Below are 17,060 nucleotides of genomic sequence, written 5' to 3' on the forward strand. Positions count from 1 at the left end.
TGGAAAGTCAGGTTTTTTTTTATTTTGCTAGTCATTTGTGTATGAAATATCAGAGTATATTCTCATCACAATATATGGATGATGGGCAAAGTAATCATTTTTCATTAGACCTTTCAAAGTTGTTATATATGTTGTCATTTCTTCAATAGAATACCATTGCTAATTTTTGAGTATCCAATAATGCAACTTCTCCAACTAACATGAAATTTTGATAAGGCACTGAAATAGTAACAGAAAAATACCCAAACTTATGACCTCACAATTTCGTTGCTTACAGAAAAAGGAACACCCCGTAAACCTGCACGCAGCTGGGAAGATAATGCCGAAGAACCGCCCTTTACAGTATCCGAACATCATAGTTGGGTAAGTTGAGAATGCAACCGCAGTCTACTCTTCAAGCGCCATTTTGACACTTGCTTGATAATTTCCTTTCTGCCCTGGCTGCAGTCAAGCCCTGCAGATGATCGGAGTTAAATATCCGCCAGGCCGAGTCTGAAACAAGTCGCTGTTCAAGGCACCACTAGTCTGAACTATCATCTCGATGATGCTAATTACGACCATACAACGGTCCCCGACATTTTCCAATGACATACAAGGTTTCCACATAAACTATACACAGTAGAAATGATAAGACTAACATACAGGGGGTCTAATATTATCGACAAGAGATTGTACTTCAAAAGAGAACAGAAAAGTTATGTTGCAATTTTATTATTGAACCATTCGCCCGTCTACCGAGAGTTGTCAAGATATTATACGTTATTTTCTATGTTAATAGAATATACGCTCCAGCGAACAGTGGAACCTTTCAAGTATAGAAGAACTGTCGAACTAGGATTTCGCTTTGAAAAAAAGAAGCAAATCTAAGAATTTCATTCCGCAGTCACTGTTTAAGGTCAGATATAAAACAGTTAAGTCACTAGACAGCGTGTAAAAATAAGGAAACAAGTTAGTTACTGCTAGTATATCTCCATGAGAACTGAAACCAAGCATTCTACATTAAATATATATTATCAACGTCAAGTTCCCGTTAAATCTGTAAGAGTAAAACACATTTGTCCACATGTTACCAAACTGTATTTATACTCCTTATTAGTTTCCACACCAATACATTTTAGATATCTCATCAAACGGCCGAAGTGCTGTTATTTTCAGTGCAATGCATATCACTTTTATGCATTAAACTTAAAGTAGCACAACGGCCGTTGGATGAAGGCTTCAGGTGTAGCAATTTTAAATTTCCAAAAATATAATTATTTGAACATTTCATGTCGCTGGAAGATTTATACTAAAAATAGTTATATTACTCTTTTACTTTCAAATCACAATATTTTATGTCAAAACATTAATATTTGACGTTGACTTCATTATCACACTTTAGGTGTTTCATCTCGACATTTCGCTTTTATCTCAATATTTTTAATTCGACGTTTCATCTCGCAATGTGAAGGTTTCGTCCCAAAATTCTACGTTTTATCACAACCGATGGACATTGTATCTCGAACACTACTACCCAGTAGTAACACCTTAGATCGAACTCTAGGTGGTGTATCTTGAATTGCACATTTCTGTCATTAAGGCCCCTCAAGAAACTTATGCAGGACTACTATTTGTGCTAGCAGTTTTCTCTGTTCATATAATCCCACGGTCACATATTAGAAAGATTTTACTGCCCTTATTGTTGGCTGTCAATCTCCTCGCTACCATGTCAATCATACCTCTTCCTTTTCACTTAGTCCCTCCCCCTTTCCCTCCCTTGTTCAATGTCCTGCCACCTAAATATTTTCTTAAATGGTATTCGTTATGTTTATCTAATATGCAATTAAACTATACATTTATACACAGTGGAGGTCTTCCGGGAAGTGAGGGTCTTCTATAGGGCATCCATTCACCTTCCTTGCACTTCATATAGCGTGAACCTCTATGCTCGTAGCCTTCAGGACACTTGACACGAATATATCCCCCGTTTCTCGTCAATGTGCCGACTAATTCGCGTAAAGGAATTACTTGAACCGTCCTCTCGTCTTCGTTTACATCCCCATAGGGCAAATCCGTTGAATCACAAGATCCTTAAGAAATGGAAAGCATGTTTTGAATGAGATAATCAATCCACTAAACATTTTTTAAAGCAGACATAAAAAGTCTGGGATAATATTTAAAGTCCATTGATTAATGTAAACCTTAAAAGTTACGTGATAAAACAATGGTCAATTGTCAATCTTGGCCAAATTTGTGGCAAAAGATGTGTCGCAAACTTCTCTTTATAACAGTAAGGTTGATGGACTGATATGTAAATCCCAACCCCATATAACCGAAACACATATACGCACATATATACCTCTGACCCTACGACGGTCACTGAGGTACTTAAATTATATGCACACGCACAACCCTCGACATGTTTGAAGACCATCGGCGTTATACGGTTTCGCGACACACCTGTTGTGATATTTTTCACACCGAGGGACCAAATAAATAAGAATCAGAAGAGAAACGCTTTATTGCGTGATGCCATCTCCCAGATCGTAACACATCGAATTTACGATGACCTGAATGGGTTGCAAGTATACACTTATTACAACACCCACCAGTTTTTTACACAGACATACACACAACCGGACACATTACGTCAACTAGCCCCCCCTACCCCTCCTCAATGAAACCTTCACCACGTATATCCTGCATCACCATGATGGACATCATAGTTCCCGTACATGTTCATCAACATATATTCCCATTGTAACTGTTGTTATGTTTACATTATATGTACATTACATGTATAGTGATGATATTTTGGTTATGAACATGCCATAATGATAAAATAGCAGAAAGTGTCATACCCATATAGAAAGTTATAACGGTTGAATGTCAATTGTTTTTAAGACTGTTAGAGCGTATTAATGGGCTTCAAATGTAAAAGAACATGAGATCAGTGAGATCAAGACTCATCAATATATAACGTGGTGGATCTATGTTTATCGATGTACCTCCAGAATGATGATATCATAATGGTCATATACCCAACTTTTGAGATGATATCTATAATTCTATGGATTGCGTACATGTTTCAAATTGGGATTCGGTACCTGTGAAAAGTCCCTTTAATTGACGAGTATGTATACTAAGGAGTAAACCACTTATGTTTTCGAAATTTAACGTTATCTTTATTATATAAGTGAGAACGGACAAGAATTTCTTTTGGGATATTCTTTTAATGGTCAACGAGCCACAATGTGAGAAATATGTATCTGCTTTCGGCTGAGTGTGTTATAACTGACTGGTAGTAACATGCATGGTAAGAAAGATGCAAATTATTCGTTGAATCTTGTTGTAATCTTATTCATTCATGCAACTTACTGAGGATAAGATATTGTGCTATATCGACACTTTGTTAAAAAATGGAATAGCTGCCCACATCATACATTTCCTTGAAGCGCTGACCTAAAACTCGTTGGGTTGGACTCTCTAAGATGTGGGGAGGGGGGGGGGGGGTCGGAGTGGTACAATAGCGTGAGACAATGCGATGGGGTGGACTTACTATTTTAAGATGAAGGGTCAAAAAGCAGTGTGTGAGACGTAACTATTTGTGTATGCGTGTGAACATGAAAATGTGTCACGAGCTCCTTCTAGGGACAGCTTAGCTTCAAACACAGTGAGTGTGTACATTGGTATGGGATGTCGTGCTCATGTTACGTGTGACGTTAAAGATTCAAAGGTCGAACTACCAGTTACCAAACACAGACCTTTTGGCTGTGAAGCGGATACCCAAATGACAAATTGGCCGAAATCTTCGAAACTGTGCGGGATATAAGACTCTGCAATTAAACAGCTCATTGTGAAACGCAAAAGATCACTTGATCATACGTCAAAGGTCAAACTTAGGTAAATTTCAGCTAAAAATGTTTCGAGAGCTACTTCTCAAAGTTAACTCAAACTGAGTGAGTATATACTTGGCCATGGGACGCTGTGCCTACATGACTAAGTCAGGTCTCGGGGTAAAGTGTCTAAGGTAGCAGGAACAAAACAGTATATTGACCATTTAATATATACAAAATGACAAAACCGATGTTAAATATCAGAGACTGTAGGTTTACAGTACTGCAAACTTGGTGGGTCATAATGATGGTAACATTTTGGGATGAGATCTGTAACTCCATAGATTGCTTACTTGTTACGTTTGCACTAGCGTTTGATAGTCTCGGGGTCGAGTATTAGGAGCGTAGCGTTCCCCATCCTCTTTGTGAGAACCAGAGAAGTTCGAATTTTTGCTAATGACAATCACCTCTTTTTGAGCAATCATTAATTGCAATAAAATGCCATTTTGTTGTATTGATTGCACATTTAAAAGTCCGTTTTGATGGGACATTTTTAGGTAAAGTCACATATCCTAGTTTCCTTCGAAGTTAATGCTCCCCACCCCCATGTCCCCACCACAGACTGAACCCTTTCAGTCGCTTCTGTGAAAGTTTACAGAAGATGTATTTGGTTTTGAATTACTGATTTAGCTTTGTGAAGTATATTTACGAGACATTTGGAGCGATGTGGTTGACATGAATACAAATATGACATTGTAATTAACGTGGAAGCTAGTCCGAGTCCATGTCCATGTTTCTCATGTTTCCAGTTAACAAGTTTTGTTTACTCAGCTGTAACAAATTAAAACACAATCGAGTGATTCAAATGTTGGCAGGGCAGTATTAAAGATATTAGGAATGGGACATGTTTCCAGTATTGATTGACGCTCCGGCAAACAAGTTCGAAGAAAGAATGTATTGGATCTGACATAGTGATCGCATGTCGCTTCCCGTGCTTGTGTAGTCTACGAGAATTTGAAAAAAAAAAGATGTTTGAGTAAACCAGAAGATATTTTTTTTAAAGTCAGATCTACTGACAATAAACCCACACTCGGGTCTCCTCTACACAGCCTCGTCCGAGTCCAAGTCCTTTAAAAACGAACTCAAGTCATATAACAATGGTAATAATATAGGTTGCCAAATTCAACTCACCCGTGCATTCAGGAACATCTGCGCTCCACGTTCCATCACCCTGGCAAGTGAGAACAGACTCCCCATGAAGGCTTAATCCTTGATCACACGAAAATTCCACTCTATCATTATATCCTGTTCCAGAACCATCTTTGCGACCATTTACTGGTGTATCAAGCGCTGGACATTGTACAGCTGAATATATACAAATATAAAGTAACAATCAAAATATTATGCAAACAGCCAGTTTTTAGACTGATAAGTCACATGAAGAGTTTTTCGTCACAACCTCGAGTGTGTAGTGTTACGTCAAATATGCATGATATGACCACTCCACAATACATGCCTTTCATACAGATACACCACTGACATGTACAGGTTTTCAAAGGTGGGCTTGATAATCCTAATCCCACAACTACCCTACTGATTTCGGTAGGGGCCTGAACCGTTATTAAACGAGCGTCATGAGCCTGTAGGAGTTATCTATATTTTACCAAAAGATATGCTAAAACTCCTGGGACTTTAACCCCACTGACGATGACCCTCACTGACTATTCTTTGTACCCCCGATGAAGTTTTGACCCCACTGACGATGAAGGTGAGGCCTTGTCAAGCCCCCACCCCATGTCCTCTTGTACACGCCACGGAATTACAAGCTATATACCTATAATTCTATACGCAGATCATTCTATCAGATTTATGCTCAATATTTTAAAGCAGCATTTTGCGTTGGGTCGCTTTTTTCCACTTTTTTAACATGTGCATCGATTTTTTTACATGTATCAATCATAAAACAGCAATCTAAGATACCATCCAAGTTTCACCCTGCCAAGAGCGTTAATTAGCGAGTACTTAACGATTTATGTCGATAAATGAGAAGAGTGTCCTCGACAAATTTCACAGTTAAAATTAATCGCATACAATTCCGCCAAACCCACTAGTTTGAATTCAACCAATCAGAGATGCAGGTTTAGTTATGAGCCGTTGCTAAAAATAGATTCAAGACTTCGCGTTGGTTGTACCAGGGAGTTGTTATGCAACTCCCTGGTACAACTGCCATATAGACTGTACACAAATCAAGCGTGGTGTTATATTACGTATCTGTCAATGACGTTCGTAGTGTTTAAATATTCATATTATGGGCGAGGTTTATTGGGTTCCCAACGGAAAATATCTTGCAGAACAACAAAGTTGAAAGTTGCAATTTTTTCGACTTTTATGCCACCATTTGAAGTAAAATATAAATAGATTAGCTAGTTATGTATGTCGTTATGGCAAAGTGGAATCAGTGAGGTTGAGAAAAATCATAGAAAAGGACGCAAAATGCTGCTTTAATACATCTCATTAGTATCTAAAATCGAAATCCAAAATGGTTAGATTATAAACCAAAGTATACACCGAATTCATTTGCCATTTTTTTTATTTTTTGCTACCTCCAAAATTATATGATTACAGACAACATTTGTGTAGCTCGTGGTATTTGTATTTTGGTATTTTGGTATTTCGAACCACGGGCCTCCCGCTCTGTACGCGGACACCCTAACCACTAGGCTATGGACGCTGATTGTATGTCCAGAGGTTCGAAAACCGGTAAGGAAGATCGCAATTCCACTGTAGGCGTTTGTCACCTATATCGAACAATACTAGTTCTGTTTTTGGTGACATATTTTGCCCTACTCTAGAGATCAAACTGATGCTATCCAACTCGAAAATCATTTGTGATTCCTAAAGCCGGATCTCGAAAGAGATACTTTGAACAGACTTTATGTTAATGCAATGGAGGTAAACGACAAAGGCAAATGAATATATATAAATGAAAATCGTAATGAGTTGGAAAATCAAGAACAGTGAAAAAACTTTCAGCCTCCACCGGGATTCGAACCACGGGCCTCCCGCTCTGTACGCGGACACCCTAACCACTAGGCTATGGACGCTGATTGTATGTCCAGAGGTTCGAAAACCGGTAAGGAAGATCGCAATTCCACTGTAGGCGTTTGTCACCTATATCGAACAATACTAGTTCTGTTTTTGGTGACATATTTTGCCCTACTCTAGAGATCAAACTGATGCTATCCAACTCGAAAATCATTTGTGATTCCTAAAGCCGGATCTCGAAAGAGATACTTTGAACAGACTTTATGTTAATGCAATGGAGGTAAACGACAAAGGCAAATGAATATATATAAATGAAAATCGTAATGAGTTGGAAAATCAAGAACAGTGAAAAAACTTTCAGCCTCCACCGGGATTCGAACCACGGGCCTCCCGCTCTGTACGCGGACACCCTAACCACTAGGCTATGGACGCTGATTGTATGTCCAGAGGTTCGAAAACCGGTAAGGAAGATCGCAATTCCACTGTAGGCGTTTGTCACCTATATCGAACAATACTAGTTCTGTTTTTGGTGACATATTTTGCCCTACTCTAGAGATCAAACTGATGCTATCCAACTCGAAAATCATTTGTGATTCCTAAAGCCGGATCTCGAAAGAGATACTTTGAACAGACTTTATGTTAATGCAATGGAGGTAAACGACAAAGGCAAATGAATATATATAAATGAAAATCGTAATGAGTTGGAAAATCAAGAACAGTGAAAAAACTTTCAGCCTCCACCGGGATTCGAACCACGGGCCTCCCGCTCTGTACGCGGACACCCTAACCACTAGGCTATGGACGCTGATTGTATGTCCAGAGGTTCGAAAACCGGTAAGGAAGATCGCAATTCCACTGTAGGCGTTTGTCACCTATATCGAACAATACTAGTTCTGTTTTTGGTGACATATTTTGCCCTACTCTAGAGATCAAACTGATGCTATCCAACTCGAAAATCATTTGTGATTCCTAAAGCCGGATCTCGAAAGAGATACTTTGAACAGACTTTATGTTAATGCAATGGAGGTAAACGACAAAGGCAAATGAATATATATAAATGAAAATCGTAATGAGTTGGAAAATCAAGAACAGTGAAAAAACTTTCAGCCTCCACCGGGATTCGAACCACGGGCCTCCCGCTCTGTACGCGGACACCCTAACCACTAGGCTATGGACGCTGATTGTATGTCCAGAGGTTCGAAAACCGGTAAGGAAGATCGCAATTCCACTGTAGGCGTTTGTCACCTATATCGAACAATACTAGTTCTGTTTTTGGTGACATATTTTGCCCTACTCTAGAGATCAAACTGATGCTATCCAACTCGAAAATCATTTGTGATTCCTAAAGCCGGATCTCGAAAGAGATACTTTGAACAGACTTTATGTTAATGCAATGGAGGTAAACGACAAAGGCAAATGAATATATATAAATGAAAATCGTAATGAGTTGGAAAATCAAGAACAGTGAAAAAACTTTCAGCCTCCACCGGGATTCGAACCACGGGCCTCCCGCTCTGTACGCGGACACCCTAACCACTAGGCTATGGACGCTGATTGTATGTCCAGAGGTTCGAAAACCGGTAAGGAAGATCGCAATTCCACTGTAGGCGTTTGTCACCTATATCGAACAATACTAGTTCTGTTTTTGGTGACATATTTTGCCCTACTCTAGAGATCAAACTGATGCTATCCAACTCGAAAATCATTTGTGATTCCTAAAGCCGGATCTCGAAAGAGATACTTTGAACAGACTTTATGTTAATGCAATGGAGGTAAACGACAAAGGCAAATGAATATATATAAATGAAAATCGTAATGAGTTGGAAAATCAAGAACAGTGAAAAAACTTTCAGCCTCCACCGGGATTCGAACCACGGGCCTCCCGCTCTGTACGCGGACACCCTAACCACTAGGCTATGGACGCTGATTGTATGTCCAGAGGTTCGAAAACCGGTAAGGAAGATCGCAATTCCACTGTAGGCGTTTGTCACCTATATCGAACAATACTAGTTCTGTTTTTGGTGACATATTTTGCCCTACTCTAGAGATCAAACTGATGCTATCCAACTCGAAAATCATTTGTGATTCCTAAAGCCGGATCTCGAAAGAGATACTTTGAACAGACTTTATGTTAATGCAATGGAGGTAAACGACAAAGGCAAATGAATATATATAAATGAAAATCGTAATGAGTTGGAAAATCAAGAACAGTGAAAAAACTTTCAGCCTCCACCGGGATTCGAACCACGGGCCTCCCGCTCTGTACGCGGACACCCTAACCACTAGGCTATGGACGCTGATTGTATGTCCAGAGGTTCGAAAACCGGTAAGGAAGATCGCAATTCCACTGTAGGCGTTTGTCACCTATATCGAACAATACTAGTTCTGTTTTTGGTGACATATTTTGCCCTACTCTAGAGATCAAACTGATGCTATCCAACTCGAAAATCATTTGTGATTCCTAAAGCCGGATCTCGAAAGAGATACTTTGAACAGACTTTATGTTAATGCAATGGAGGTAAACGACAAAGGCAAATGAATATATATAAATGAAAATCGTAATGAGTTGGAAAATCAAGAACAGTGAAAAAACTTTCAGCCTCCACCGGGATTCGAACCACGGGCCTCCCGCTCTGTACGCGGACACCCTAACCACTAGGCTATGGACGCTGATTGTATGTCCAGAGGTTCGAAAACCGGTAAGGAAGATCGCAATTCCACTGTAGGCGTTTGTCACCTATATCGAACAATACTAGTTCTGTTTTTGGTGACATATTTTGCCCTACTCTAGAGATCAAACTGATGCTATCCAACTCGAAAATCATTTGTGATTCCTAAAGCCGGATCTCGAAAGAGATACTTTGAACAGACTTTATGTTAATGCAATGGAGGTAAACGACAAAGGCAAATGAATATATATAAATGAAAATCGTAATGAGTTGGAAAATCAAGAACAGTGAAAAAACTTTCAGCCTCCACCGGGATTCGAACCACGGGCCTCCCGCTCTGTACGCGGACACCCTAACCACTAGGCTATGGACGCTGATTGTATGTCCAGAGGTTCGAAAACCGGTAAGGAAGATCGCAATTCCACTGTAGGCGTTTGTCACCTATATCGAACAATACTAGTTCTGTTTTTGGTGACATATTTTGCCCTACTCTAGAGATCAAACTGATGCTATCCAACTCGAAAATCATTTGTGATTCCTAAAGCCGGATCTCGAAAGAGATACTTTGAACAGACTTTATGTTAATGCAATGGAGGTAAACGACAAAGGCAAATGAATATATATAAATGAAAATCGTAATGAGTTGGAAAATCAAGAACAGTGAAAAAACTTTCAGCCTCCACCGGGATTCGAACCACGGGCCTCCCGCTCTGTACGCGGACACCCTAACCACTAGGCTATGGACGCTGATTGTATGTCCAGAGGTTCGAAAACCGGTAAGGAAGATCGCAATTCCACTGTAGGCGTTTGTCACCTATATCGAACAATACTAGTTCTGTTTTTGGTGACATATTTTGCCCTACTCTAGAGATCAAACTGATGCTATCCAACTCGAAAATCATTTGTGATTCCTAAAGCCGGATCTCGAAAGAGATACTTTGAACAGACTTTATGTTAATGCAATGGAGGTAAACGACAAAGGCAAATGAATATATATAAATGAAAATCGTAATGAGTTGGAAAATCAAGAACAGTGAAAAAACTTTCAGCCTCCACCGGGATTCGAACCACGGGCCTCCCGCTCTGTACGCGGACACCCTAACCACTAGGCTATGGACGCTGATTGTATGTCCAGAGGTTCGAAAACCGGTAAGGAAGATCGCAATTCCACTGTAGGCGTTTGTCACCTATATCGAACAATACTAGTTCTGTTTTTGGTGACATATTTTGCCCTACTCTAGAGATCAAACTGATGCTATCCAACTCGAAAATCATTTGTGATTCCTAAAGCCGGATCTCGAAAGAGATACTTTGAACAGACTTTATGTTAATGCAATGGAGGTAAACGACAAAGGCAAATGAATATATATAAATGAAAATCGTAATGAGTTGGAAAATCAAGAACAGTGAAAAAACTTTCAGCCTCCACCGGGATTCGAACCACGGGCCTCCCGCTCTGTACGCGGACACCCTAACCACTAGGCTATGGACGCTGATTGTATGTCCAGAGGTTCGAAAACCGGTAAGGAAGATCGCAATTCCACTGTAGGCGTTTGTCACCTATATCGAACAATACTAGTTCTGTTTTTGGTGACATATTTTGCCCTACTCTAGAGATCAAACTGATGCTATCCAACTCGAAAATCATTTGTGATTCCTAAAGCCGGATCTCGAAAGAGATACTTTGAACAGACTTTATGTTAATGCAATGGAGGTAAACGACAAAGGCAAATGAATATATATAAATGAAAATCGTAATGAGTTGGAAAATCAAGAACAGTGAAAAAACTTTCAGCCTCCACCGGGATTCGAACCACGGGCCTCCCGCTCTGTACGCGGACACCCTAACCACTAGGCTATGGACGCTGATTGTATGTCCAGAGGTTCGAAAACCGGTAAGGAAGATCGCAATTCCACTGTAGGCGTTTGTCACCTATATCGAACAATACTAGTTCTGTTTTTGGTGACATATTTTGCCCTACTCTAGAGATCAAACTGATGCTATCCAACTCGAAAATCATTTGTGATTCCTAAAGCCGGATCTCGAAAGAGATACTTTGAACAGACTTTATGTTAATGCAATGGAGGTAAACGACAAAGGCAAATGAATATATATAAATGAAAATCGTAATGAGTTGGAAAATCAAGAACAGTGAAAAAACTTTCAGCCTCCACCGGGATTCGAACCACGGGCCTCCCGCTCTGTACGCGGACACCCTAACCACTAGGCTATGGACGCTGATTGTATGTCCAGAGGTTCGAAAACCGGTAAGGAAGATCGCAATTCCACTGTAGGCGTTTGTCACCTATATCGAACAATACTAGTTCTGTTTTTGGTGACATATTTTGCCCTACTCTAGAGATCAAACTGATGCTATCCAACTCGAAAATCATTTGTGATTCCTAAAGCCGGATCTCGAAAGAGATACTTTGAACAGACTTTATGTTAATGCAATGGAGGTAAACGACAAAGGCAAATGAATATATATAAATGAAAATCGTAATGAGTTGGAAAATCAAGAACAGTGAAAAAACTTTCAGCCTCCACCGGGATTCGAACCACGGGCCTCCCGCTCTGTACGCGGACACCCTAACCACTAGGCTATGGACGCTGATTGTATGTCCAGAGGTTCGAAAACCGGTAAGGAAGATCGCAATTCCACTGTAGGCGTTTGTCACCTATATCGAACAATACTAGTTCTGTTTTTGGTGACATATTTTGCCCTACTCTAGAGATCAAACTGATGCTATCCAACTCGAAAATCATTTGTGAGTCCTAAAGCCGGATCTCGAAAGAGATACTTTGAACAGACTTTATGTTAATGCAATGGAGGTAAACGACAAAGGCAAATGAATATATATAAATGAAAATCGTAATGAGTTGGAAAATCAAGAACAGTGAAAAAACTTTCAGCCTCCACCGGGATTCGAACCACGGGCCTCCCGCTCTGTACGCGGACACCCTAACCACTAGGCTATGGACGCTGATTGTATGTCCAGAGGTTCGAAAACCGGTAAGGAAGATCGCAATTCCACTGTAGGCGTTTGTCACCTATATCGAACAATACTAGTTCTGTTTTTGGTGACATATTTTGCCCTACTCTAGAGATCAAACTGATGCTATCCAACTCGAAAATCATTTGTGATTCCTAAAGCCGGATCTCGAAAGAGATACTTTGAACAGACTTTATGTTAATGCAATGGAGGTAAACGACAAAGGCAAATGAATATATATAAATGAAAATCGTAATGAGTTGGAAAATCAAGAACAGTGAAAAAACTTTCAGCCTCCACCGGGATTCGAACCACGGGCCTCCCGCTCTGTACGCGGACACCCTAACCACTAGGCTATGGACGCTGATTGTATGTCCAGAGGTTCGAAAACCGGTAAGGAAGATCGCAATTCCACTGTAGGCGTTTGTCACCTATATCGAACAATACTAGTTCTGTTTTTGGTGACATATTTTGCCCTACTCTAGAGATCAAACTGATGCTATCCAACTCGAAAATCATTTGTGATTCCTAAAGCCGGATCTCGAAAGAGATACTTTGAACAGACTTTATGTTAATGCAATGGAGGTAAACGACAAAGGCAAATGAATATATATAAATGAAAATCGTAATGAGTTGGAAAATCAAGAACAGTGAAAAAACTTTCAGCCTCCACCGGGATTCGAACCACGGGCCTCCCGCTCTGTACGCGGACACCCTAACCACTAGGCTATGGACGCTGATTGTATGTCCAGAGGTTCGAAAACCGGTAAGGAAGATCGCAATTCCACTGTAGGCGTTTGTCACCTATATCGAACAATACTAGTTCTGTTTTTGGTGACATATTTTGCCCTACTCTAGAGATCAAACTGATGCTATCCAACTCGAAAATCATTTGTGATTCCTAAAGCCGGATCTCGAAAGAGATACTTTGAACAGACTTTATGTTAATGCAATGGAGGTAAACGACAAAGGCAAATGAATATATATAAATGAAAATCGTAATGAGTTGGAAAATCAAGAACAGTGAAAAAACTTTCAGCCTCCACCGGGATTCGAACCACGGGCCTCCCGCTCTGTACGCGGACACCCTAACCACTAGGCTATGGACGCTGATTGTATGTCCAGAGGTTCGAAAACCGGTAAGGAAGATCGCAATTCCACTGTAGGCGTTTGTCACCTATATCGAACAATACTAGTTCTGTTTTTGGTGACATATTTTGCCCTACTCTAGAGATCAAACTGATGCTATCCAACTCGAAAATCATTTGTGATTCCTAAAGCCGGATCTCGAAAGAGATACTTTGAACAGACTTTATGTTAATGCAATGGAGGTAAACGACAAAGGCAAATGAATATATATAAATGAAAATCGTAATGAGTTGGAAAATCAAGAACAGTGAAAAAACTTTCAGCCTCCACCGGGATTCGAACCACGGGCCTCCCGCTCTGTACGCGGACACCCTAACCACTAGGCTATGGACGCTGATTGTATGTCCAGAGGTTCGAAAACCGGTAAGGAAGATCGCAATTCCACTGTAGGCGTTTGTCACCTATATCGAACAATACTAGTTCTGTTTTTGGTGACATATTTTGCCCTACTCTAGAGATCAAACTGATGCTATCCAACTCGAAAATCATTTGTGATTCCTAAAGCCGGATCTCGAAAGAGATACTTTGAACAGACTTTATGTTAATGCAATGGAGGTATTGCGATCTTCCTTACCGGTTTTCGAACCTCTGGACATACAATCAGCGTCCATAGCCTAGTGGTTAGGGTGTCCGCGTACAGAGCGGGAGGCCCGTGGTTCGAATCCCGGTGGAGGCTGAAAGTTTTTTCACTGTTCTTGATTTTCCAACTCATTACGATTTTCATTTATATATATTCATTTGCCTTTGTCGTTTACCTCCATTGCATTAACATAAAGTCTGTTCAAAGTATCTCTTTCGAGATCCGGCTTTAGGAATCACAAATGATTTTCGAGTTGGATAGCATCAGTTTGATCTCTAGAGTAGGGCAAAATATGTCACCAAAAACAGAACTAGTATTGTTCGATATAGGTGACAAACGCCTACAGTGGAATTGCGATCTTCCTTACCGGTTTTCGAACCTCTGGACATACAATCAGCGTCCATAGCCTAGTGGTTAGGGTGTCCGCGTACAGAGCGGGAGGCCCGTGGTTCGAATCCCGGTGGAGGCTGAAAGTTTTTTCACTGTTCTTGATTTTCCAACTCATTACGATTTTCATTTATATATATTCATTTGCCTTTGTCGTTTACCTCCATTGCATTAACATAAAATATATATTTATATATATATATATATATATATATATCACGTTCCATCACCCTGGCAAGTGAGGACAGACTCCCCATGAAGGCTTAATCCTTGATCATGTATATACAAATATAAAATATCAATCAAAATTGTGTGCATGTGTTCGCTAAAATCTATAGATTAAATCAGTCAATCTTTACACTGAAAATTTCAGTGAGTATTTTACTGGCGTCACTACCTGGAACATGATGTATTATTGAGTTCAAGTCTGTGGGATTCTTATTCGCCTTACTGATTTAGGTAATAGTATTCACCTTTATGAAAGGGCATCCTGGACCCGGAGGAGGGACTTACCCTATTACCCGATTTAATGTCAATAAAACCTCAACATACTATGAAGATGGGGCTGCCCTACAAACCAATGTGATACACTTCGTACCACATATGGTTACATATAAAGATACTTATATGAGTTATTGCTCATTAGTGACTCAAACTATAAATCGAATGGATTAAATGAATTTACAAAATTCTAAAAAACATATCTTTTCACGAAATTTGTTACAAATACCATGTTTTCTTCTTCGATTAACGTCCTTTCGAATCTATGAATAAAGTAATCAGACTTTTTATTTATTGCCCGGTACGGGAAGTATGACATAACGTTGTTGCTGTTGTTTTATCTTCAAATATAAATAACATACTTATATAATAATAATAATATATAATTCTACTTTAAATAAATTACTAAAATTCATACATTTGCTTCAAGCATTATGAAATAAATTTTCACTTCCATTTCAATTATTTCCCATTGAAAGGGAAACACGCACTTACGACTACAACTTGGTGCGATTCCGTCCCATTCTTGAGTTGTTTGGCAGTTTCTGGTGGGTCGGCTATTTAGCTCGAAGCCTTCATCGCACACATACGTCACACTGTTTGGATATGAATATACTCTCCCTATAAAATACCCGTTATCGATGTCGCCTGGATGTCCACAACTTTTTCCTATAGAAATAGAGAATATCAGTAGTACTTTCCACCACATTTCAATGAGTCCGAAGCACGTAGCAGTAGAATTACTGAAGAGCAAACAAAGGTCTACCAGATTTCGTTGAAGTGTAATTCATATCCAGAATAATTGTGTTTAGCCAAATAAAGGCCTCGTCTCCGAGAAAGCTACAAGACTAAAAATATTTTAAAAATCTTATTTGTGTTTTACATATAATACTTATTTGACACCAGTGTCAGGTGTCAGGTTTGGTAAAATTGAATATCAACGCGATAAAGAATGGCTTAAATACCTTTACAACGAATGTTAGCCTCTGTCCAATTCCCATCAACACATTGCAGAGAAGAGTTAGATATCGATGCGTAACCGGGATTACATGAGTAAAGCAAGCGTTCACCATTAGCGTAATACAGTTTAACATCACGAGATGCGTTTTTAATCTCTGGTGGATTTCGGCAGGCATCTTTAAAAAAAAAGAACAAAACAGATTAAGAAGAAGCTTACTATTCATATATGTTTGAAATGTTGTAACGCAAATGTTAACTATGCAAAGACTGAATTTGAATTTCTGGGGTACCGAGCGTTGGCTCAACTTGCATGTATCGCAGCTACATTTTACTACTTTATTCGTTCTTGTCTTCCATAGCTATGATCATGATGACTTCTCGGAACATAAAGCGATTCCGTTTTGTTTCGAAAAAGGAAATACATAAAAACTGCTCATTTAAACAAACGAACAAAATTCACCAAGTTAATTTAGCAAAAACGTTATTTTAATAATTAATAATTAAAAAATAATTGATAATAATTAATGATCTAAAATATTAAAAGATTTAACCGCTAAAGACAGGAGATGTTACGCAGTGCTTCTTGATTTAAATAGAGAACGCTGTGTATTGCATATTCAGTAATAACGAAGCTGTCCTTGCTCGAACAACAGCTGATCGACGACGCAACAAGCAGACTAGTGACAACAGTAATGAGTGTGCAAAACATATCCCATGGTTACACGTAATACTACACTTGGTTTCACAGACCTTCAATCATCTTCACCATCTCTGCGTAACTTTATTAGAACTAGGTCTCCGACTAGGCTGCTCACACTATAAGTGATAGTTAGCTAAAGTTTTAAATGACGTTCGATGAAGCTGATCGAAGAAACACTGACTTACTTTTTGTACTACAGCCGGACCATGCATACATTATCAATGCACTACCATTATCAGTAAAGAAAACCGCTGACGGAC

General features: G+C 39.5%; 1 protein-coding gene across 4 annotated transcripts in view; it reads right to left on the bottom strand.

The window, feature by feature from the left end:
* Positions 1-695: 695 nt before the first annotated feature.
* Positions 696-17,060, bottom strand: part of LOC139964066 (protein lev-9-like) — a 31,404-nt gene continuing 15,039 nt past the window's right edge. For all 4 annotated transcript variants that reach the window (XM_071965422.1, XM_071965423.1, XM_071965424.1 and 1 more), the window contains 4 exons: positions 16,106-16,276; positions 15,636-15,809; positions 5,007-5,180; positions 696-2,069 (listed from right to left, as the gene is read on the bottom strand). In XM_071965422.1, the coding sequence (XP_071821523.1) occupies positions 1,828-2,069; positions 5,007-5,180; positions 15,636-15,809; positions 16,106-16,276 (761 nt within the window). In that variant the 3' untranslated portion in view covers positions 696-1,827. The remainder of the gene's footprint in view (positions 2,070-5,006; positions 5,181-15,635; positions 15,810-16,105; positions 16,277-17,060) is intronic.

This window comes from Apostichopus japonicus, chromosome 22 (assembly GCF_037975245.1).
Source record: "Apostichopus japonicus isolate 1M-3 chromosome 22, ASM3797524v1, whole genome shotgun sequence".
Lineage (NCBI taxonomy): Eukaryota > Metazoa > Echinodermata > Holothuroidea > Aspidochirotida > Stichopodidae > Apostichopus > Apostichopus japonicus.